Source organism: Aulonocara sp. 'chitande type north' Nkhata Bay, linkage group LG22, assembly GCF_057382095.1.
Source record: "Aulonocara sp. 'chitande type north' Nkhata Bay isolate Kocher_YH1m ecotype deep benthic linkage group LG22, A_spYH_male_GT1.1, whole genome shotgun sequence".
Classification (NCBI taxonomy): domain Eukaryota; kingdom Metazoa; phylum Chordata; class Actinopteri; order Cichliformes; family Cichlidae; genus Aulonocara; species Aulonocara sp. 'chitande type north' Nkhata Bay.
The window spans coordinates 20,068,927-20,091,912 of NC_141364.1; the positions used below are offsets into that span (position 1 = coordinate 20,068,927).

At 44.5% G+C, this 22,986-nt stretch overlaps 2 protein-coding genes across 8 annotated transcripts; one reads left to right on the plus strand and one right to left on the minus strand.

Moving 5' to 3' along the window:
* Positions 1-3,878: 3,878 nt before the first annotated feature.
* On the plus strand, positions 3,879-13,356 carry arpp21 (cAMP-regulated phosphoprotein, 21). Of its 5 annotated transcripts, none has more exons than XM_086279198.1 (20): positions 3,880-4,124; positions 6,995-7,084; positions 7,626-7,791; positions 7,939-8,104; positions 8,200-8,238; positions 8,351-8,416; positions 8,501-8,615; positions 8,803-8,941; positions 9,141-9,278; positions 9,364-9,463; positions 9,570-9,793; positions 9,900-9,950; positions 10,195-10,385; positions 10,866-10,997; positions 11,107-11,225; positions 11,364-11,435; positions 11,516-11,677; positions 11,797-11,890; positions 12,619-12,725; positions 12,860-13,356. In XM_086279198.1, exons 4-20 carry the CDS (start codon positions 7,943-7,945, stop codon positions 13,016-13,018), a joined length of 2,070 nt encoding a protein of 689 aa, XP_086135324.1. In that variant the 5' UTR covers positions 3,880-4,124; positions 6,995-7,084; positions 7,626-7,791; positions 7,939-7,942; the 3' UTR covers positions 13,019-13,356. The 5 variants fall into 5 exon arrangements, with proteins under 5 accessions (XP_086135325.1, XP_086135324.1, XP_086135322.1 ...); XM_086279200.1 differs by lacking the exon at positions 6,995-7,084 and having other exon boundaries at positions 3,882-4,124; positions 9,567-9,665; positions 9,756-9,793; XM_086279201.1 differs by lacking the exon at positions 6,995-7,084 and having other exon boundaries at positions 3,882-4,124; positions 9,570-9,665; positions 9,756-9,793.
* Positions 13,357-16,027: 2,671 nt separating this feature from the next.
* Positions 16,028-22,367, minus strand: zftraf1 (zinc finger TRAF-type and ring finger containing 1). Of its 3 annotated transcripts, none has more exons than XM_086279204.1 (7): positions 21,831-22,367; positions 21,227-21,561; positions 20,078-20,172; positions 19,256-19,399; positions 17,970-18,181; positions 17,642-17,820; positions 16,028-16,618 (listed from the first exon to the last, which is right to left on the minus strand). In XM_086279204.1, the coding sequence occupies exons 2-7, from the start codon at positions 21,512-21,514 to the stop codon at positions 16,406-16,408; spliced, it is 1,131 nt and encodes a 376-aa protein (XP_086135330.1). In that variant the 5' UTR covers positions 21,515-21,561; positions 21,831-22,367; the 3' UTR covers positions 16,028-16,405. The 3 variants fall into 3 exon arrangements, with proteins under 3 accessions (XP_086135330.1, XP_086135329.1, XP_086135328.1); XM_086279203.1 differs by having other exon boundaries at positions 21,227-21,576; XM_086279202.1 differs by having other exon boundaries at positions 21,227-22,367.
* Between the last annotated feature and the right edge of the window lie 619 nt (positions 22,368-22,986).

Below are 22,986 nucleotides of genomic sequence, written 5' to 3' on the forward strand. Positions count from 1 at the left end.
TGAAGAGCTTTTCATTTCAGTCCTTTGTGAGTTTACAGATTGTAATTTCCTAATGAATTTTCATTCATGAGCTCTACAAATTATCAATCGGTTCACGCAGCACGAAAAATACAGGGTGTTTGACAGGGGAACTCAGGGACTCTTTTTTTGTCCTGGGAAACTAGCAGGCGGGGTCATTCCCCCAGTTCATTATGTTTGCAAAGATGACCTCAGTATCACTAAAACAGACCTGGGCGTGATATAAAGCTAGATGTCATCCACGTAAAAAGATACCTTTTAACTTGCGTATCTTGTGGTGAAACCTTAGAAGGAGATGAGTCAGCCTGAAAGGTCCTCTGTGGTTAGCGCACACTGACATGTTGATAAAGTATACAAGCCTCCTGCAGCTAAGGCCTCTAAGGTCATATCTGCTGTGATGGCCAAACCATTTCATTATAAATACACAAATATAACTAGGGGTTGGTTTTCAGCGGCAGGTTCAGCTCATTTGGACATGTTATATTCATATTTATTGTAATTTGCAGTTGACAAAACAGACATACCTGGGGAAAAGTGCAAAGGTGGTTTTAAAACACTTACACTAAACACAGGTGAACTTTTAAATGCATAAATAATAATGTGAAATGTTTCTTTACTTGTAGTTGCCATAGTTTATCTCATCTACATCATGTTTATTAGGTTTTTCACTCACTTGACATGTCAGGATTGTTATACGTCTAAAAGTGCAACAGTCAGACAAGTTAATGTCACGTGTCTGCAGAATCTCTATTAGATTGAGATCTGGTGACTCTGGAGGCCATTTGAGTACAATGAACTCACTGGTTCAAAAAATCAGTTTGAGATGATCTGAGCTTTGTGACATGGTTTGTTAACCTGCTGCAAGCGGCCAACAGACGACGGGTACACTGCGGTCATAAAGGGATGGACAAAGTCTGCAACAATACTCAGGTAGGCTGTGGCATTTAAATTACACTCAGTTGGCACAAGGGGTCCAGGGTGTGCCAAGAAAATATCCTCCACACAATTGTACCACCGCCAGCAGCTTGAACTATTGATGGAAATGGATGGATCAATGCTTTCATGGTGCTTACTGCCAATTCTGACCCTCCCATCTTAATGTTGCAGATGGATACCTCGGTTGTACCAAGTGGTTACTTGGGTTATTTTGACTTCTTGTTGCCTTCCTATCAGCTTGAAGCAGCTCTGACCTCTGATATCAACAAGGCATGTTCACCCTGAGAACTGGATATTTTCCCTTTTTCAGACCATTGTAGAGATGGTTGTGTGAGAAAATCCCAGTAGATGACCAGTTCGAAACTATGAGTTTCTATGATGTGAGTGGCTGATTAGTTTTTTGTGTTAACAAACAGTCTAACAGGTTTAGCTAATTAAGTGGCTAGTTAGTGTAGCTGTCCTCTGTAAAACTCAAGTAATAACCATTTTTTTAAATACACCATTAGTTTTATGAAATGAAGATTTTGTATGAATGGAAACATATGAATTCATCCAGCTGGCTATCATGTTAAAAGGCTAAAACTATCAATAGTTCATGAATAAACCATTTGAACGAATTCAAACATCTGACTGAATCATCCAAGTACGGACACTCACTTTTGATTAAAGTACATGCTCTTGATAATAATTCAAGTATCAGTCTGAATTCACTTTTTTTTCTCGTAACAACCCACTTTTTGACATTTTTACTTGAGTAAATGCCATGAGTAGCACTAATGGTTAGTCCCATGGTTGGGTAAAGGATACTCCAGTCTTCGGCTCCTGAACAGAAAACAAAAAGGAGGCAGCGATTTATTTGCTATTCATCAAGGTAAACTAACCAACGTGTGATATAACAGGCTGTCTAATTATTCTCACACAATAGGCCGTGCACACGCAGCTCTTGTCTCTGTAATTAAATGCTGTTTTGAATGGTCTAACATTGTACCGTGGCAGATTTTTAATTAACTGCACAATTCATAGGCCATATACCGTACGTGTAGAATATTTAAATTGCCCTACATACTGTAAACGCTCGTTATTGCAGGAGCTAAAACATACAGTCTGAATAATATACCACAATTGTTTTAATGCTTGTAATTAATGAAATTATATTTAAATGTAACTGCTAAAAAAAAATCTAAACAGATTGGAAGCTGAAGTGAAAGTGACATTCATACTTTCTTCTTAATAAAGAGCACAAGTAACACAGTTCAAATTTAAAAACAGATCCCCCCCATTCCTCACCTTAACGCCAGTCTCCAAGTGACAGATGAGACGCTACCAGATCTGCTATGCAAATCTGTTCTGTACTCATGCTTGGAGATGTTGGGTCATTTATTAAGAAATCATTTGCCAGTGTGAACTTCCTTTCAGTGCATATCCAGTACGTATTTAGAGTCTGCAGTTAAAATGTTCTCTTAAACTGGACCCATTATGCTCATTTCCAGCCCCACATTTGTATCAGTAGACCCCAGTATGGTAGCTTTGCATTATTCATAGTAGTCCTTATTCATCTTATACTGGGCCTCAGTTAATCCTCTGTATGAACCAAGATGTCTTACCTCTATTTTCTGTTCGCCCAGGCCAACTTTCTTCCAATTGGCTGTCAGTTGCAAACAGAAGGTCTAAATGATCATCTATGAATTTCCTCTTTCTTTAAAAAATACTTTCCCCTACAGATTCAAGAGCAGAAAAAAACTGCCTAAAATTGAGTTTTTAGAGTTGTTGTGTATGTACATAGATGTTTAATACGAGCACCCATAACTGTAACAGCGTGCAGAGTGCAATTGCTTTATTTTAATTACAGCACTGTATATTCTTTATATTTTGGTTTCAAAAAGCCAGACTTTCTTGTATTTTTTTAAACTGGTCTTGAGAAATAGTTCTGCAGGATTTCTTAAGGTCTCCCAGAGTTTTTCATTGGACATTTGCTGATTTTTTACGCAAACTGAGTCCAGGGCTTCTACCTGACCATTTTCAAACATTTTTTTCCTTGTTTATTAAGCTACCTAATGCTGAACCATGAATCAGAAGCCGTGTTGTGTTTACACATGACAGAAAGCTTAGCAAAGACCAACCTTAAAATCAAATCTTTAGGCACTATGTCACAAATCACAAATCAAATCCAGTGCCTGGACTGGATTGGACTGGACTGTGCCTGCAGTGTGGGATCATCTTGATAGAGAACAGAACAAAAGGCAGCAAACATCCAAAGAAGATCTTTGAATGTCCTTTAAGAAGCCTGGAGAACTATTTCTGATGACTACTTAAAGAAATTACAAGAAAGCTGCTTAAGTGAGTTTAGCGTGTGTTGAAAAGGAAAGATGGTCACACCAAATATTGCATTTCAAGCTTGTTAGAACTGTACAAACTCTGTTTGGTTTATATAATGTATTTACATGTATATTTGCATATTTCAGTAAGTTCCTGCACCTGTTTCCAATTTCCCTGGCAAAATAAAAAGAAATGAGGAGTGTCTCAAAAGTTTTGCACAGTAATGGCTATTATTTGGAAATGTACTATTAGCATAATATTATTAAGACTACACGAGCTTTAATGGAAGTAAGTTATCTTAACTATAAATAAATTATATGAAAAGCACAATCTCTTTTTTTCCTTGCTGTGATGGAGCAGCTTGGCCCAAAACGCTGGCTAATACTCAACCAAAGTAGGCTACATGAGGTAACAGGGTACATGAGGTAACAGGGTACATGAGGCATATTTTTAGCTCCGATAGAAGAGAATTCAAGTGTAGTTAGTGATTATTGCGGTAGTTGTAAAGGAGGCTGAGCCGAGTTGAAAAGAGAAACAGCCGCTCCTGCAGCGAGGGAGACGCAGGGACCGAGATGGAGATGAGTGGGCTGCTGGAGGGCCGGCTCTCGTGCATTCCTTGCGCGTGTGTGTGGGCGCGTGGCTCAGGGTTCAGAGCTGTCGGCCCTCCTCTCTCTCTCTCTCTCTCCCTCCCTTCATCCCTCCCTGCTCCTCTGCTCCGACAGAGATAGGCAAAAGGCGGAGGAGGAGCAACGGAGCTCACAATCAGCAGAGGCAGGGTGTACGGCGGACCGTCGGTTTGTAAGCTGCTCCGGCAGAAGCACCGCGGAGGGAGTGAAGACATCAGCCTGCTCACGGTAAGCTAACTGACGCCGTCACCGCGGCAACAATTGTACTTCTCCGCGGTTAGCTCGATTAACGGTCACTCCGCCGGCAGACAGTGACGCTCCCCTCTCTCTTTTGATGCTGTTATGTCACCTCCGTTTCCTCTTTGTATCACTTACTTAAAAAAAAAAAAATCACACCGACTCATCTACTTGGGTTGAACATTGTTTTGTAATTTGGCTCTCCTTTTTGACAGCGGCTAACACCGGTAATCTGACAAGCTAACTGCGCCCCGGGGCGCACCTATCAGCCGCATTTCCCCCTGTAGCGACAGGGGGAAATGTTAGCGACACCGCGGATTGATAACCGCCGATAAAAGCCTCTTATTGTCAACTCAATATGCGTGTTATTACTTTAGTAAAGAGGTCCGTTATGCTCTAACAAAGGAATATCCGCCACTTTATCAATATTTCTTATTTCCTCGTGTGTGTTTTTAAGTGTACAAATGTTAGTTTAAGTTGCCCCTCCTCTATAACATCCACATTATTCCTCCTGCTTTACATCCGCCATCCTTCCGATTCACGCTGACAGCACGGTGAAGTCCCGGAGCAGGAGGTCCACTCCCTGCCCCTGGTGTAAAAATAGCCCCGGTGTGTCAGCTTAATGCGACACACGCTCCCACCGGCTTTCTAGCTTCCAGGACCGAGAGAGAGAGAGCGAGCCGCAACCCGAAAGTAGACCGCACATGCCCTATCAAACACCGGCCCGTCCCGCTATATGGGTCAACAGGATGCTTCGAAGTTGTGCATGAAGATGCCACCTGTTTCTTGCAGCCTACTTTTTTTTTTAATGTGTCTGTGTGTTTGTTTTAACCCTCTATCGCCAGCCCTTTCCTCCCTGATGAGCTGCATGTATGTGTGTTTGTATCTGCATGTATGCACAGTAGGTGTTTTCCTCGCCTTTCCTTCGACTTCAGCTGCAGACCAGTGCAGCTGTCGTACCCGCAAGATACTTAAGTGATAAGACTGCTGTGGCCGCCCAGGTGCTGTAACCTAAATCTCACATGTGTAGCCTAGTTTCCTATGCATCTCTCACTGTCTTAAAGTGGAGGGTGCAGCAGCAAGGAGATGAAGTAAAAACCTGCAAGCAAGCTGGAATGAATATATACTGTATGTCTAAACAAAAAAAAAGAGGCACCTTTATATTATGCAAGAGGGGGAACAAAAACAGCCCAATTAGGAGCTTGTGGGGGCAGAGGCTGTACACATTATGGATGAACAAAGCGGCGAGTTTGCCTCGAAATTTCTCAGTTATTGTTTTAACACCAGAGAGACTTGCTCTCTCATTTTCAGTCTGTCACTGAGCCATTTCCTAATGAGCTCCCGGGCTGAGGGAGAAAACATATGAAATCTTGTTTTAGATTCAGCTGCAGCCTTTAGAGACAAAACACAAGCAGCAGCAGCAGCTCCTGTGGCCAGAGGCAGCGAGGATTTTTATTTTTTATTTTATTTTTTGTAGGTTTTCTTGAGATGGAGAGATGCGAATGAATTCCTCGGAGGTGGTAAAATGTAAAGATAAATGTCTACAAGTGTAAAGAGCACACAAGCAATGATGTGGATCTCTGTGTTAAACGATGCATGGTAATTATAGCCCTGCTATTCAAAGGCAGATTTCTTTTCTCTCTTTCTCTCTTTCTCTTCATTGGCCTTAATTACAAACATGGCTGCGGCAGGCTTGAGGACTTAATATAACCCGCTTTAGCTGACAGTGGCCATCTAAAGTAGTTTCTGGACATTTTCCCCCTGGTCCGCCTGTGTCTCAGTGTGTATAAGCCAGGCAGCTTTTGGCTGGAGAAGAAAGGTGTCCTGGTGAGTAAGTGGCTCCGAGGTTGGAGGCTTCGGGGAGAGCAGCAGATGGATGATGATGTAGCGGGTACTGGCGCTCCCTGCCTCCCGCTGCCATCCGTCACACGCTAATGATCGTGTCACACCTTCTCCCCGGGCGGCCGGCCACTTTCTGCAGTGCTCAGCGCAAAAAACCTGGTAGCTCCACTCAAATCCTCTCTTCACGGCCGTCGGCTGAAAAGCCCGGAGACAGACTGCACGGCGAGCCTCTCCCTCGTTAATTCTTCACTCTTCTCGCTCTCTCTCCATCGCCTCCCGTCACCCCTCTTCACCTTTAAAGTCTCCACAGACTGCTTCCTCATCTCTCTTCATCCCCTGCTTCCCGCACCTTCCATTCGTCTTGTTTTCCTTGTGCATATCCTTCCCCAGTCCCGCTCCGTCTTTCCATTTCTCCTCTCAACGGTTGAGGTATAACGCAGCTCAACAGCAGCTTGCTCCCTCTCATTTAATACTCAGTTTGTCTTTGATTGTATGTCGTTTACTGCTCGCCGCCCCTCCCCTCTCCGAGGTGCAAGGTCAGGGTCGGCCTCAGGCAGCGCTCATGAAACTGGTCTGTTTTGGTTGAAGGACAGTTCAGCAGCAACTGGCCAACATCACGCTGGGGAGTCTCTGAAATGATGTCCGTTTGAGAGTGTGTGTGTGTCTCTGAAGTGCTTCTTCTTTCTTAGGATCACAACGCCAAGACAGAGAAGCGGCTTTTTTCCAGCTTTGTGTTAAGACATCAAAACTAATATCAGCAGATGGTCATATCAGTATGTTTGGAACTATAATCAATACTACACATCAGTACATTATGATTCACCTTCTTTAAGTAGTACGTAAAATGTTAGACCAACACACACGTTTAGTCTCCTGTGTGCCATACTGAGAATAATTCCCTTTCTTTTGCTGTCATGTACAGTGTTTCATTTCACTGGAGCATAAACACCACTTTGGTTGCACATGGACTGACAGATGATTTTTCTCTTCTCTTCTTTTTTTTTTTTTGAACAAAAAAGGCTGCCATCATCTCCAGTCGGGTGTTAAATAAGCACGCTGTGGGACTCTGCATCCTCTGAGCTCGTTATTCTGTCCCGGGTGTTACAGGAGTAAGTGTCCCCTTGAGCTGTGTCTTACAGCAGAATTCGGCCCTGTTGGGAAATGATGGAGGAATGCCACTGCCTCGTGCCCGTCTGTCTATCTCTTTGGTCTCAGCTATGTTCTCACCACTGGGATCAGAGACTCAGCTTGGTATTCTAGGAATATCAGAGCGGGCCAGATCGGGTGATACTCTCCACAGCTGCTGCTTCTAAGAAAAGCTCGCAGACATGCTCGAACGCAGACACGCGCACACACGTAAATACACACAGCAAATGCAGCATCCGAGCACTGGGCTGCGCCTTACCGTCACCGATACACGAGCGTGTTTACTGTAAAACGCTCGCTGGTGTTAGGCAGTGATTAACTGTGACGCCAGGAGAACATTTTGGAAGCAGAGACACACAAGCTCAGCTACTTGATCGTCTTGATGTCATTTCCAGCAGCTTTATGCTCCGAGTGTGTTCGTCAAATGTGTAGTGCAGTTTCTGCTGTTAAATGACCACTAACAGTTTTTTTCTCCTCCCCTCCTGTGTTATTTGAACTCTTCAGGCTATTTCCCCCTCTCCAGTAAAGTGCCGGCAGAGAGAGAGAAGAACAGTAGAGGAGGCGAGCAGAGGCGGAGACGATAATTGTGTTTCTGGCTGCCCTGTGGGAACATGGGATATATGACCTCATCATTCACCTGTGAGGCTCAACAGTAAACAACTCCACATAGGTAGAAAAAATGTGCCCCCACACACACAGAAACAGAGACTCATGCAAATGCAGGCAAAATATCTTTAAATAGCAGTAAAATATACAAATGCAGACACCCACTTGGTAAACAGGCTCAGAGTGGAAGTTGTTTTTTTTTCTGTTTTAGAAGGATGACTGAAGCAGTTGTAGCAAGTACAGATGTCCTCCTAAAGCCCTCCGTTGTCACGTCATGTGACGTCGTCAGCTGCCCCTCCCCTACGTCATGCTTGCCCCCGTGCAATCAGAAGGAGGGCGTGGAGTGTCAGAGTGACTTTAAGAAGCTCGAGCAGCAGGTAAGCAACACTAAGCGTGGATCCACTGAAAATTATGCGTTCCCTCCACCGATGCCCGTTCACGCTGTTATAATAAATTGTATCCTTACTTGCAGAAACAGTGCAGCCAGGTTCAACCAAAGAAAAAAGTCAAGGTAAGCTAAAATAATTCTGCCTCACATTATTCATTCTTTCTAAAATATTGATTGCATTGGACTCTATGAATTCATAATATTGCTTGTGTGTGTGTGTCTGTGTGTGTTTCAGGCTAGACCAAAGTTAGTGCGTGCTGAAGCTGTCTGTGAGGACTGCCCACCATTTGAAGAAACCGAGGTAACACACGTACACACATAATCATCCACCTTCTCCTCATCACCATCACCACCACACTCAACTTATTCTTTCTTTCTTTTTCAGGCACCTCCAGACGCAAACATCTCATCGAGCTGCCATGACAACAGGAGAACTTCCTGTAAAGAGGAAGAGCAGGAGAAGAGCAGCACAGATCCAAAGAAACCTTCACTGTCCAAAGGTATGTGTGTGTTTTCTGAAATATCTCATAAAAGAAAGAAAAGAAGGAAGCAAATAAAATGTAATAAAATTGGACTCTGTGCCGCTATTTACATGTGGCTCTCCTGGGGTGTTTAATATTGCGGTGTAATTTCGGATTGTGTTTGTTGTCTTATAACACATCCTGCCTGTGCCCGTGTCGCTCTCAGAGTCCAGTGTGGAGTACACCGACTCCACCGGCATAGACCTGCACCAGTTTATCGTCGACACCCTCAACAGCAACCCCAGGGACCGCATGATGCTGCTTAAACTGGAGCAGGACATGATTGACTTCATCACCAGCAATAGGTGTGTGTGTGTCTGTGAAAGGACACCTTCACTGAGCTTTTAAAAAAAACAACTCACGTTTTAAAGATTAGGTGAATATGTTATGATAGCGCTGGAGTGTTAAAGTCTATTCTTTTCTCTTTCACTTTCACCTTCCCACTCGCTTTCCCTCTTCCTCTGTTATTCCCGTATCTCTCCTTTTGTTTTTCCCCTCTCTCAGTCCCTTTAAAAAATTCCCTCACATGTCATCCTACCACCGCATGCTGGTCCATCGGGTGGCGGCCTACTTTGGCATGGAGCACAATGTAGACCAGACAGGCAAATCTGTCATCATCAACCGGACCAGCAGCACACGCATGTAAGCAAGTACAATGTGCATTTCTCCCGTAGTGCGCTACTTTTCAGTGCAAACTTAACAGCAGTCCTAACTTCTTTTGTCAAAGACCCGAGGAGCGTTTTGTGGACAAGGTGCATAAGGACAAGACAGAGGAGATCCAGCAGTGGAAAATAATCCTAAAGAGAGACAACAGCTCAGATGACCAGGTCTGTCTGACCTCCTATATTGCAGCTCATTTGGGAAATTTCCATCCTAAGTGACTTTGATCCCATTGATGATTTCACCTGGCCTCTCTTTGCTTCCTCACAGCAGAGACGTCTCCACCCTTTCCAAGAGAGGCAAAGCAAGTCGGTGGAGGAGAGAGAGGAGGAGTACCAAAGAGCACGGGAGCGCATTTTCAACAAAGAGGTGAGAGAAAGAGAGCAAGGAGGACAAAACCGACACAGCGGCACGGGCACAGAAAGGATTTTCACTAATTTCTCTGCCATACTTTTACAGCCGTTCTGCACCCCAGAGAGCGCCCATGCAGAAACCAGGTAACCTTGCCTGCAGTGCAATTTTTCCATTTCAGCCTTTCAGCTTTTATATTTAGATGAGAACATTTATATATGTCTGTGTGTATGTGTGTGTGTGTGTGTGCAGGCATGTGGACGAGTACTATCCAGATGCTGAGGCCCGGAGGAAACTCTTCAGGTAGAGCTTCGTCGGCACAGATGCACAGTCATTTATCATCTTAATTTGGTCAGCCTGGCTGGCACACAGCTTTTCAGCAGAAACAGGAATAAGACCCAGATTTTATTTTCATGAGTTTGTGGGAATCAGGGTTTAGGAATCTTGGCACAAACGAAAGGTTTTAGAGATCATTTCAGTGGCTTTTTAATGGTGCACCTCTCATGGGGTAATAAGACGGTAGGATAATTCTGGATGTGCCTCACAGGGGGAGCCGTGACAGCTCAGGCTCCAGCTGGACAGGCAGCAGCAGGCAGAGCAGCACAGAGACTGACTGTCGCTATAGCAACGACCCCCGACCTTGGAGCAGCACAGAGTCAGATTCCTCCTACCAATGGACAAGTGCCGCCCAGAAGACCCGCCAACCTGCTAACAACGTCTGGGACGCACGAGGTGCAGGTGCGTCTTTTTTTTTTTTTTTTTGTACTTCGTCTCAGCGTAACATTTAATGACTTTGTGACACTTCCTGTGTCACACGTTCAAGGTGTAAATTCACTCATCAAAGGGTGAGACGTGTCGGTTCATCCGCACCTGAGCGCTCGCGTTTGCATGCGCAGACATCGGCGCCATCGGCGCCATTGCCGCACTTGGGAAAAATCACTGTTTATAAATTAGTGGTTGCATCTAATTAGCGAAAAGCGGTGGAAGTTGTGGTGTGAACATTTTTAACTCCATGAGCGCTCGCACACCATAGCTGTAAATTTTCACACAACACCTCCAGCCTTCTTCACATCTTCAGGAAGAACAAAACGTCACTGAGACTGCGCCGAGGGGCCGCGCGCTATGTCTGTAGCACAGACAGGTGGGGTGTGGAAATGTGGTATCTGTTAAGTGGTGTTATAATAAAACTCCCTCCTCTCTTCTTTCAAACGCTCCCAGGCTCCATCTCTCTGTACAGACTGCCATCCACTTGTCCTCACTCGTCTCCTCCCATCATGGAGGAGCAGGCACCCAGCTACATTATTGAAAATGGGATCCCGCCGGGAAGCATTTTAGTGAACCCACATACTGGTAATTGACACGAACGGAGGCTCACACACACACACACACACACACACACACACAGATATTATTTTAAAGAAGACAAGCACATTTTCATACCCAACCTTTGACCTCTCAGGGCAGCCTTTCCTCAACCCTGATGGAACCCCGGTTGTGTACAACCCTCCAGAGAATCAACAGCCAATCAGGAGCCAAACTCAGCTGCAGGGCTCCCCCCCTCAGCAGCCGCAGCAGCAGGTATCACACATACACACACAAACATGCACACACGCACAGCAAGATGTGCTTTACATGCAAGATACGGTCTAGCTGACACTCAAGCACATGCCACTGTTTGTGCCTTTATCTCTGTCTCCATATGTGTGTCTCTCTCAGGTGCTTCAGTACTCTGTCTCTTACACAGCTCCGCAGATGTTACCTGTCACCCCCCCACAGCCATACTCTACAGTATGTATCGCAGCGCGGCACCTCCACTGCTGTGCGTTTGAAGTATTGTGCGCATTGACCTCCTTTCTTTTGACCTACAGATTGAAGAGCTCTCCTCACAGTTTGCTCATGTGAGCTGTCAGTCAGTGGGTGAAGCCCCACCCCTCTACCCTTCCAGTCAGGGTTACATCTATGCAGCACCTCCCCTTCATCCTCCTCCCCCTCCTCCCAACCCTGCCAACTACTGCCAGCCCTCACCTCAGGTAAGGATACACCAGCGCTTTATATCTCAGGTCTCTTCTTAGTTAAATACGGACATTTTAAAGGAATAATTGCAGACAATCATACACTGAATAAAGCTACTCTTATAAATGTCCTATAGGTGCCTGTGTATTATTACCCTACCTCAGCTCAGCACGGATGCAGGCCTGCCTCACCCACTCAGCAAGTCCACAGCCAAGCTGTTCAGCCAACAGGTACATTCTTCCTGTGTGCGTGTGAGTGAGAGAGAGAGAGAAAACAAGCTGTGGCAGTAGAGGAGGGGGCCGTTACACTGTCAGAGATGTAGTCTGAGGGTCTCACAGTGAACCGGTCTCTTTTCCTGCTGCTTCTATTCATCACAGTGACAAAGAGCGAGAAGACACAATTCAGTCCCGTCATCTGCGGCAATTTACGAAATAAATTATTGTATAAAGTTGGCAGGAAATTTAAATGACTCCATCAGCCAGACTGAGTGAAGGATGGAGAACATGCAAGTGTAATTTCCCAAGCAGCACCAAGTGAAATAACCTGCATCCCACCAAATTTACCACAGATAAAACTGAGGAACAAATTAGATATTATTTTTAATTTGCTCTTCTCAAAAAGAGAAAACAAAATAATGAATGAGTGTCAAATAGAGGATATAGCTCCACTCACTATAATAAAACTCTTGTTTTCCATGAAAGTCATATTCAATCAGCTTAATTTCTTTATAATGACCACATTCTGAGAACCACTGATCTACACATTCAAGACTAATTATGTTCTATGTGTATTTTTATGGTTTATTAAAGCAGTATTGAAGCCTCAAACCAGATCTTGCATCTCCTCTGACGTGTTCTTAAATATTTATAATGGTCTTATATGGTTAATTTCTTTCATTAATCCCAGTATCATATAATTAATAATGTTCTTTTTTATATATGTGTGTGTGTGTCTCTAGGAGGTTATGCCCCTGCTGTGAGGGTGCAGCAGTCTTCTCACACCCAGCCCCAGGCTGTTCTGGGCACCTACTCACCGGTTGCCTCCCATCAGTGTAGCATGGTTCAGGTAAACACCAGAAAGGTCTTATTGGGCATCAGTCTGAAGCTGCTTGAGCCCAGAGAAGAAACCCTCTCACTAAATGCTTCTTGTAGCTGTTCCCAGCACCAACTTTGCTTCTTTCTCTCCCTGTCTCTCTGCAGGGAAGCGTTCCGGTGTCGTTTCCCCAAAGTAAAGCTGTGACCGGGGTAGGTGGGGAGACTGGTTACTGCTGCGTGGTGCCCCAGCCCTCCCACCTCAGCGGCTGCCAACCTTCTACCTGCGCTAACCTCAGCACGCCTGCCTGGAGTGCACAGTACTGATCGAGCACTGATACATTAGTCAATGCGTGAACTCGCTCGCACGCACACATGGTTAACACATAAACATCTTTTTTCACACAACCTCCTGCCCCCCTTTCCTGCTAATGCCCCCTGGATATGCTGTATGCACACATGCACTCACAGAGATAAATGTTCCACTGTACCAAAGCTTAAAAGTATATATAAGAGCTGCTGTATTGAATGCATAATTTATATACACAAATGGAGTTTTATATTGATATTAAATTATATATATTGTGTTTTAAGCAAATGCACTGTGTGAAGAGAATAAAGTGCTGTGGCTGGACTGATGAGGTCACATTTCTATATCATCCTGACTCTGTTTCCTCTGAACTCGATGATGATGATGATGATGGTCATGATGATGATCATGCTAATGGCATTAGATGGAGCTGAGATGAGACAAGACACCAGGAAATAAAGCTCAGTGTAGGAGGACAGCCAAACGTACCACACACCCAGACATAAACAGTCTTGATCAGTGCGCTGTGGAAAAGTCCAGAGTTTAGAAATAAGAGACTGATGGCAAGCAAGTAAAGGATTTACATAAAGCATATTGATTGGTATGATCAATCAGGATATTGGCTTTTAGATCAAAAGGGCATTGGTGTTACTAGGAGACTAAAATGATCATGCAGTAAAAGAAGAGCAGCTTACAATGCACAAATTATACCATTTTTCACACTATTAAGCAAATGAAGGATCCCCAATGTAAGACTTAGGCGCCCCCTCCTGTTTAAATACCCTCATTACACATCTTCAACAGTAAATTCTGTCTATTCAGGCCTTACAACAGCTGACTTACTCTTAGAAACCTGTGCAATAAAAAAAAGAGAATAGTGTTCATTTTTACCTTAATCACAGAAGACAAATGTTATCATTTCAGAATGTGGGAAAACAGCAAAATTATTAAAAACAAATACAGATTGTTAATTAAGTAATAAAACGGACAACTACTTATTTCAGCTTTGTAAATAATCGCAGCAAGAGCCCCTCCACTCTATTCAAGTGTCCCAGTAAATCAGTGGCACAGCAGCAGTGCCCTGAATGTGAAGCAGCTAAATGGGATTCAGCTGTCGCTTATCATTTTTACACCCGTGCTTTTCCTGCAGCATCAAGTCAAATAAACAAATCAGAACCCAACTAATTACAGCCCAGAAATCAAACTAGTTTTCACAGACACACAGCACTCCTCTCTTTTTAAGTCTTCAGACAGCTAACATCTCGCTGTGATGTAGCCACTTGCATGCAGGCAATAACTGCCAATGTGTTATTGTTCAGGAGCTGAACAAGCCATTTTGTACTCAAAGTTATTCATATCTCCCCCCCCCTTTCAAATTCAATGAAACATATCCATCATCCACACCGGGCCTTAAAATTAAATTTAGCTTTCATCTCTGCGGTGCTGAATGCATAATTTATACGGGCTGACGCCTTCGCCGAGCCGGGCCTATTTTTTTGCCCCCAACATTCAGACACGCAGAAGCAGGTTCCATGATCTTTAATAAAAGGCACATGTACAGCCATAGTGAGATGAGTGAGTCCACTGGCATAGAGACAAAGCATTAAAACACAGAAATACAGGAAGTAGAGGTCAGGAGGAGAGAGATCTATCTGCTTTACAGTAGAATCTACTTAAGTAACGTTGCTTCGCTTTCCTTCAAGTAAGTCTAACACTAATATGTCACCCTTGTTAGGTAAAACACCACCTCTCTACACACACACACACACACAAACACGCACACACACGCACACCATCCATCACCACCTGAAGTCTGACCTTCAGAAAAAGCCTCTTGAGACAGCTGCTGATCTCTGAGCAGATGAATGAAGAAGTCCTGATCGCCCTGAGACTCTCTGAGGCTAACCCTGCTGCACAGATTTGGGGTGCGAGGGGGGGGATCGGGTGTAGAGACAACAGGAACTCACTCATGCTCCTGCTGAATCCCAGCACACACTTATACACTGTTCCTAGAAGTTCCTATGGGTCAGTCAGTTTGTGGTAATTTATTTAAACCCAGTGTGATCTAGTTAAAAAGCAAAGGTTCACCTGATTTATAACACAAACACACAAAAATAACAAAAACAAGTTAACACAAAAAAACCCTCCAGAAATGCACAATGAGAACTACACTGATCCTGTGATAATCCATCTGCTAGATGACATTTCCTTTTAGAGATGCAAATAACAAATAAAGACGATAATTGACCAAAAATTAACTGACACACTGTGAACCCCTAGGGGACTTTCTTTTTGGGGGGGGGCTTTGAAGGTCTTGTGGTGGTCCTGCCTTGCTAGTAATGTCCTCTAAGCTTATACTGCTCACCTGGAGACACGTTTGCAAATAATCTCACAGTTTGGATCTGTCTACACTCACTCACTCATGTATGCACTACACAGGTGGCCGTTCACACGCTAAAACCCAACTAAAGAAAGAAAAAGTTCAGGGGTACTTAAATACTCGGGGTTAAGAGAAAATTAAAATGGTATTAGTGTTGAAGGTTAAATATAACCCCCAGCTGCAGGAATAAGTCGAAGAACTAAAACACATGCACGCAGCCAGGCCGTCTCTCCTCTTGATGAAATGCAGACCGGGGGGGTGGTGGAGGTGGGATGATGAGCTTCGCGGGGAAACTCAGGCGTACAGTGTGTAGAGGGAGGAGAAAAGACAACACAGACTAACACACACACACTCCTCCACGTGCTCCAGCTCAGCAGAGTCGGTCGCTCTGTTTTCACATTATCACGCGTCTTTGGGACACCTGAACAGGTGAGCAGAGTTGCGGCTGTGCTCCGGGGTCCCTGCCACACAACTCTGTTTCCCTCTCACCCATGCACACACACATGCGCACACAACAGCCACACCTGTTTCGGTTGGTGTGTGTGCTACCTTTGGCTGTGGGTGTCAGGAACTGAAAGGTCATTCACGAACCACAGGTACACACCAACATTTGGGAACTTCCCCCCGCCCCCTCCCGCTCCTCCACTGCTGCCGACATTCCCACCCGTGCCTTCGCAGGCTCCACCCCCGCCATCACAATCTCATATCAATGCCCACCCATCTCTATAGCAACTCACAGCTTTCTCGGGCAAGGGGTCTCACTATCTTTTAAAAGCAAAAGGAGGTATGTGTAATTAGTGGTGTGTGTGTGTGTGTGTGTGTGTGTGTGTGTGTGTGTGTGTGTGTGTGTGTGTGTGTGTAGAAGCGTGTACCCTGTGTGAAGGTGTGTGTTCATGTATTTGTTTTTGTGTTAAGAGGTATCAATGGTTCTGCGGTGTCTCTCTTTAATCATCACATCCTCTCTCTGACCCCTCACCCCCACCCCACCCCTGCTCCATCTTCCTCCTCCTTCTCTCGCTCCTCTTTATTTTTGGACTTGGAAGATGAACAGGCGCAGGTTGATGTTTTTGGCAGCCAGCAGTTTGTTGCACTCCACCGAGTCGGAGATGGGCAGCGGGACGTAGTCGGTCTCGTTGGTGTCGTTGCTGAAGGAGTGGTGGTGGATAACCGGCTTGATCCACACATCGTCGTAGGGGCCCTTCAATAGCAGGAAGGAGCACTCCAGGACCGAGTTTACCTGTGGAGACACATCCAGGTTAGAGCAGGGGGCCGGCTCCAGCTCGTGAGCTCAAATTTTACAGTGAAAACTCATCTGAAAATCTCTGAACTTTGATCAGTCGGTTGGCGAGAATAAGCAACTTCAAAGTATCGCTGACATACACATTTATCATCAGAAATGCCCATGGGCTCTTCTATTACCTCAAATTTTCTTCTCCATAACTGAATTCCTCGCCCTCATAATGCAATAACTGGTGGTAATTTTAGATATTGCTGCTTTTTTCACAAAAAAGAGAAAATGTAAAAAAATGACACATAAAAACACTCTTGGTCTGTTCAGGCATGTCTCACTGTAACTGTAAAGGCAGCCATAATGCTGTGAAAATGTGCACATGTGTGGGGAGAAGCCATTTTTTAAGCCTTATTTTATGAGACTGTATGCATGCAATCCCAGTGACCACTGACACTGAAGTTACCGCAGCTTCTCTGTGCATTTAGACAGGGGTCTTGGGGTTGTTAACCTGCCTTATTTCTAACCTTTTGGTTAGTCTCTTCTAACCAAAAGTCTTTTAAAACTAAATAAATGTAGACTTCCCTTGAAGTTTTAAATAACAATCATTGTGTGTACAACCAATCTGCCTAAACCCGTAACGCTCTTTTCTTGGCTCTCATCTTTCAGAAACCATTTGAATTTTCTATGCAGCCCAAAATGGTTGACGAGTTTCAGTAATGTGAAGCGCACATGGTAACGTCTGTGTTCAAACAGAAGTACCTTGAGAATACTCTAATCTACCATGATAAACCAAATATCCCCTTAGCCTCTTCTTCTCTTCTTTCCAAAACTGTTTGAAATTTGTCTCTTGCACAAATGGTACAAGAGTCACGTTAGAGTCATGGTAACAGAGTTGATTATCTGTCTGTAAAGTCAGTTCCAGGACCTTAAGTGTCTCCAAACCTCTCCATTCAAACCACATCAGGCGAAGAGTGAAATCCAGCAAGCGTGAAGAAACCTAAAAATAAAGTAAGTGGGTAGCGAGTGTACCTTGCTCTTGAGGATGAGCTGGAAGGAGAGGGTGCGCTTGCAGGAGAGGTTGGGGTTGCGCTCGGAGTCGTTCACGCGGGCCTTCAGCACCCACGTCTGGTTGAGGACAGTGAAGCGCGGCGTTTCATAGTACAGACGAGTGATGAAGTCATCAGTGCGGTACGGCCTGAACTGCACCTCTGGGTGGATACACAAATGCAGCATGAATTAGAAAGGAGGAGAAAGGCTGTGATGAGGACAAAAACTGAATTACAGGCATAGATATCACCAAACAATTTTATCCTCTTTTTTATTTTTATTTATTTATTTATTTGGGGGGGGGGGTTACCTGTAAACCCAATCTTCTCGTAACACAGCAGGCTGAAGATGCTGTTGTACAGCTGCATGTCTCTGCGGTGGCTCTGGTCCATCTCTCCCAGTATTCCCATGAGTTCTGTTCCAGTCTTCGTGGGGTGTGAGCACTCACTCTCGTGTGCTGGTAGCTCATGAAAAGGACCCTGCCACGGGCAGCCGATCCTCTTGTACTTACACTGTGTCACCCTGGCAAGATAATGGTGGGGAAACAGCTGAGCGCAAAGGAAGCAAAGGCGTGGGTGTACATAAACGACATCCTTTCCACAGGTCCTTTGTGATAAATGCGTGACACGTGTAGTGATTGGACGTTACAGTCACCAAAGGTATTAATTAATGTGCGCTGGGAACTAAAGAAAATTAATGCTGCACTAAAGATGAGACCCAACCACAAGGAATAAATGCATGTATTCATATTAGCTACATCCTTTATAGCGGTGCTTTTCAGCGAGAACATGTTGACGCGCGCTATTAGTAATGTGAAAGGTACTAGTTAGTCTCTGCAACGAGGCACGCCTAATTGAAGCCATGCTTACATAAGTCAACCTTCTGACTGGAAAGTTTTGGCCTACGCGGACATTTAAAAAGGATTCCCAACAAAAACACCTGTAATCATGCACTGTAATTATGCCGTATTAAACTTCATATCTTAATGAGCAAACGGCCCCGAGGGTACGAGCCAACGTCAGCGCCTCCTCGCGGGAGACCGCCGTCATTTTCTGTGTGACCCGACCAGGGGAAAGAAAAAAAAACAACAAAAAAATAACACCTGGCGAAACGGCAGTCGTCATAGCAACACTCGCACAGATACCAGTATTCTAAGCAGGGTCACCTATCGCTATAGCAACAACCCCATAGGACTTCATAAGGAGCCATGAGTATCACATACAAGATAATGTGCAGTCTGTAATCATGTTAGTGGTTTTTCTCCTCTGGAGTAGCTGCTTCACCACATTAACCCCGTGTGATCCTGCAGCGCGTCAACACACACACACACACACACACACACACTATCATGCTACTGTCACATGTCCGTATGTTTACTCTCCTGAGCCCACTTCATTTGATGCTTTCGGGGCCTTTTGTAAGAAAAGTGGCTGGAACTCATTTCTCACTTTCTCTGGCTACAAGTGCTGCAAAACTTGGAAAAACTGTCATTCTGTGTGTGTGTGTGTGTGTGTGTGTGTGTGTGTGTGTGTGTGTGTGTGTGTGTGTGTGTGTGTGTGTGTGTGTGTGTGTGTGTGTGTGTGTGTGTGTGTGTACCTGTCTTGGCACTCCTCTTTCTGGTGTCTCTCTAAGCTGGAGCGGGGGAACTGTTTTAGGCAGAAGGTACAGTCTGTCGGCAGCTCACTGACAGCCTTCTCCACCGCGAGGTTCCTGCAGCACAGGTTCTTGCTGATCTCACACCTACACAAACAGGGAGAAAAAGCATAAATCACACCTCAGGGCAGGGGTATATTTAAGATTTGAGGTATGTAGAATATACTGACGCAAAGTAAAGCCAAGAGCCACTGAGTACTATGTCTTTTGTTGCCAAGCGTACTATAAGGCTGAGTAAAACTAATTAAGGTGTTTTTGTGTTTGTGCAAAAATTCAGATGTCAGACAAACATGCTTCAATAAACCTAATTAAAAATTCAACCGTGAGAATGTTTCTCTTATAAGAGGCCCAGTGCTAACAAGCAAAAGATGAAATATAAAATATTAAGCAGCAAATGTCGCTGGTTATAGTTTTGTTTAGCATGCTTTCTAAACATTTGGATCTACTCCAGCAGCTTCTTCTCACTATAATGACTGTAGATCCATAATAGCTGGGTACACAGGTGGCACTAAACTTTGTATGAACATTGTCACACATACAGCGATTATTAACATCTATATGTTTTCTTTTTTTAAATATTATAAATCCAAATTCTTTTGATCCTCATATATATTATATGTTTGTTTGATCATCTCCCTGCGAATGCGACGTTACATACCCCTTTGCGTTTCTTTCACGAGTCACGTTTAATTTATGTCACCCTTAAGCTTAACTTACCGGTCCCCAAAATCGGGATCCACACTGGCATTTTATTTGCTGGTTTACCTGCAGTTGGGACATGTGGCCTGTTCCTCCTTCAGACGGGAATCAGCCAGAAGGTGGATAAAACAGCCAGCGCACATCAGGTGTCCATTGGTACACTAGTAGGACAAAAACAAGATGCTGACGGGTCAATCAGAAGGTCTGAGGAAAGTGATAAATTATCTTGTGATGTTGTTAAACAGGAAGAAACCTAGAGAATAAATATTGACTTAAATGTGTCAAATATTAATGAAATAACAGATCATATGTTACATGGGTTTATTTAAATAATAAACTGGAACAACTTATAAATATGAAAGAGTGGTCAGTTTAATTTATATTCATATTACAACAAATAATTTAGTGTAAAACCATTCAACACGTTTGCTTAAATGTTTGGTTATTTATAATTTTGGTTAAGTTGTAATACTGAATTGGCTATATCTGCTGAACAGGCTGTCTGCCTCTTTCTGTGAAATATCTGACATTATAACTCAAAGAAGAAACTATACTTCTTTTTACATAAATGATGTCATTTTCTGTGTGAAACTGGGCTTAACAAACCTAGCACAATATATCTGGATGCATGTGCAGAATATTATGTATTGAAAGAACATAGCGTTGTGTTTATATTACCGATAAATGTTAAAGATTAACACTGTGTAGTCAGGCATGTAAATGCAGATGACTACCTGGACAATGATTGACTTAGCAAATGTGCTCCTTTGACATTGACAAGAGAAGTTTGGGGTTATTATGTAGAAAGCTGGGGTAAAGATCAAGGAAAGGACAAAAGATTATTCCGATTTAGGTTTTGGGAGTCTTATGAGGGGTTGGGGATGTAGTTTTTCTGTTTCTCTCTTTCTCTCTCTGAGGATAATTCACAGTATTATGTTATAAACTTGAGCCAGTACAGCTGACCACCTGGCCTGGTTGTGTCTGGTCTCTTGGCCTCATGGCTCAATCTGCTGTTGACACTTGGGGCCTTTGTCGGATCCAGTATCACTAAAAATAAATGGAGCTGGCCAACACATTCAACAGGTTGACAGTGGGGATTGAGGGCTGGGGACACATGGGCAACTTCTATTATGAGGTTGAGCTGGTGTGCTGATGTTTGTTTGGGGTTGTGGGGTGGGTGGAGGGGGCCAGATTTGTGATTGACAACATGTTTACCTGGTATACAGACGCCTTGGGCAAGTCTAGGCACACGGTGCAGCACAGCACTGAGTACAGTCTCTCCTCCAGCTTCCCTGCCTCTCCCTCGGGTAATTTCACCCTCTTCTTGGGTGGCTCGTCTGGGTTTGGCTCGGGCCCTTCTCGACGTATCGCGACCTCCTCTTGCATGGCTGCGACCCCAGCGACAGCCTCCACAGCTACCCCCACGGCCCCGACCCCTAGGCCGGCCGAGGAGGAGCCAGGGGCGGCCGCAACGCCTACGTCTCGCTCTTCCAGTGAAGACATGACGGTGGCTTTCTTGAAAAGCCTGTTATGTACCTGCCGCGACCAGGCTGAGCCCGAAATACCTGCAGGTTAGCTCGGGGTTAGCTTACCACCTGTCAAGCTAACGGTCAGCTGACAGCAAGCTAACGTGAGCTATGCTAGCGCTTCGGCAGTCAGGAAGGAATGCAGGCCAACTTATTGTTAACGCGACCCTACATTCACAAACTTGTATCTTAACACGCCAATTAATGAATAATAACGACAGCATGTGCACAATGTAATCACGACTATCTGATAAATTAAATGTCGACTTTTTTGGGGGAGGGGGGTGACTTACAGTTAGGCTAGCAGACTATGCGGCTAGCTACGTTGACAAAAACACAGCAGTCCTCTCCCTCTGCCCAGGCAGAACAAAAACAACCCGGGCTCTCTCAGCTGTTGGTGCCCTCTCTCGACGCCGTTACTCGCAATGACAGCGGCTTACAACACCAGCGGGCCCGGCTCGGCTGCTCCCTGCGTCCCTGCTCCGGTACCGGCTGACTGTCCGCGGGACTCGCGGGACGTGTCGGTGATTAAAGCTGCTGCTGGAGACAGTTCCGTTGGGACTTGTCTCTCTAGCTACACAGCCATCTTTGTTTTTTTGGGGTTTTTTTTTCTCCTGTCCGTCTCCCCCCGACTTCACCCCACACAGCCTTTTACGACTCCAGGTCAATTTCGTTAATACTCAGACAGGTTCTCGATTTAGATTACTAGCAGAGACGCAGATATGAAAGTAAATATTTGTCTGTCTCTGCCAGGGCCTCTTATGCGCCAGTAACTACTATAGCACAGCCGTGAATGGGCTGACAGCGGAATGTTTTGTTGTGGCAGATGACTTGGGGTATTTAAAGAGTTTTTAAAGGCGCATGCGTAGTGTGCACCTGTGGGTCAGCGTATGGCAGGGCTTGAAAGGTGACTAAAACCTGATATGCGACGAAATTAGGGTACTACACCAAAGCACACATGCTCTATATAATTTAAACTGTATATATTATAACACCGTGATAACATATTTACTAATAAGACTGCTGTGTAACAAACAAATAAATATAACTTTTATCAAAACCTTTTGACTAAAATAACCTCGTTTCCGGTACTCTGGTACGCCGACTCGATGTTTATATCCCTGCTGCAATCTATCAAACCGGGTTCATCTGATGTTGCTTATTAAGGATACATAAATTATTCAGCCCTAAACATGTAGTGCTCGAATAACTACCACTACGAAGCCATAAGCATTTATAAGCGTTTGCATGTCCTAGATATTTGTTTGAGGAGCACCGAGGGCTGGGAGGGTTTCATATGTAAAGGATGGGGGTGTTATGCCTGTGCTTTGGCTGCTTTGGGTGGGGTGGGCAGGATGTCAGAAGGTCAGCTGTTTGCAGTCAGGAGGGACAGATCTAACCACTCCCACTGGACACACAGATCTGCCTTATTTGGTCTGTGTGGAATGG

What these genes read in the sequence shown, in the direction of transcription:
- zftraf1 (XM_086279204.1), bottom strand. Translation starts at nt 21,514, where the DNA reads ATGTCTTCACTGGAAGAGCGAGACGTAGGCGTTGCGGCCGCCCCTGGC. An exon ending in AAAGAGGAGTGCCAAGACAG is followed by an intron (nt 18,182 to 19,255) that starts GTACACACACAC and finishes TTATCTTGCCAG; the next exon opens with GGTGACACAGTGTAAGTACA. An exon ending in CGAGAAGATTGGGTTTACAG is followed by an intron (nt 17,821 to 17,969) that starts GTAACCCCCCCC and finishes GTATCCACCCAG; the next exon opens with AGGTGCAGTTCAGGCCGTAC.
- arpp21 (XM_086279199.1), top strand. Translation starts at nt 7,943, where the DNA reads ATGACTGAAGCAGTTGTAGCAAGTACAGATGTCCTCCTAAAGCCCTCC. An exon ending in AACCAAAGAAAAAAGTCAAG is followed by an intron (nt 8,239 to 8,350) that starts GTAAGCTAAAAT and finishes TGTGTGTTTCAG; the next exon opens with GCTAGACCAAAGTTAGTGCG. An exon ending in CTCAGCAGCCGCAGCAGCAG is followed by an intron (nt 11,226 to 11,363) that starts GTATCACACATA and finishes TGTCTCTCTCAG; the next exon opens with GTGCTTCAGTACTCTGTCTC.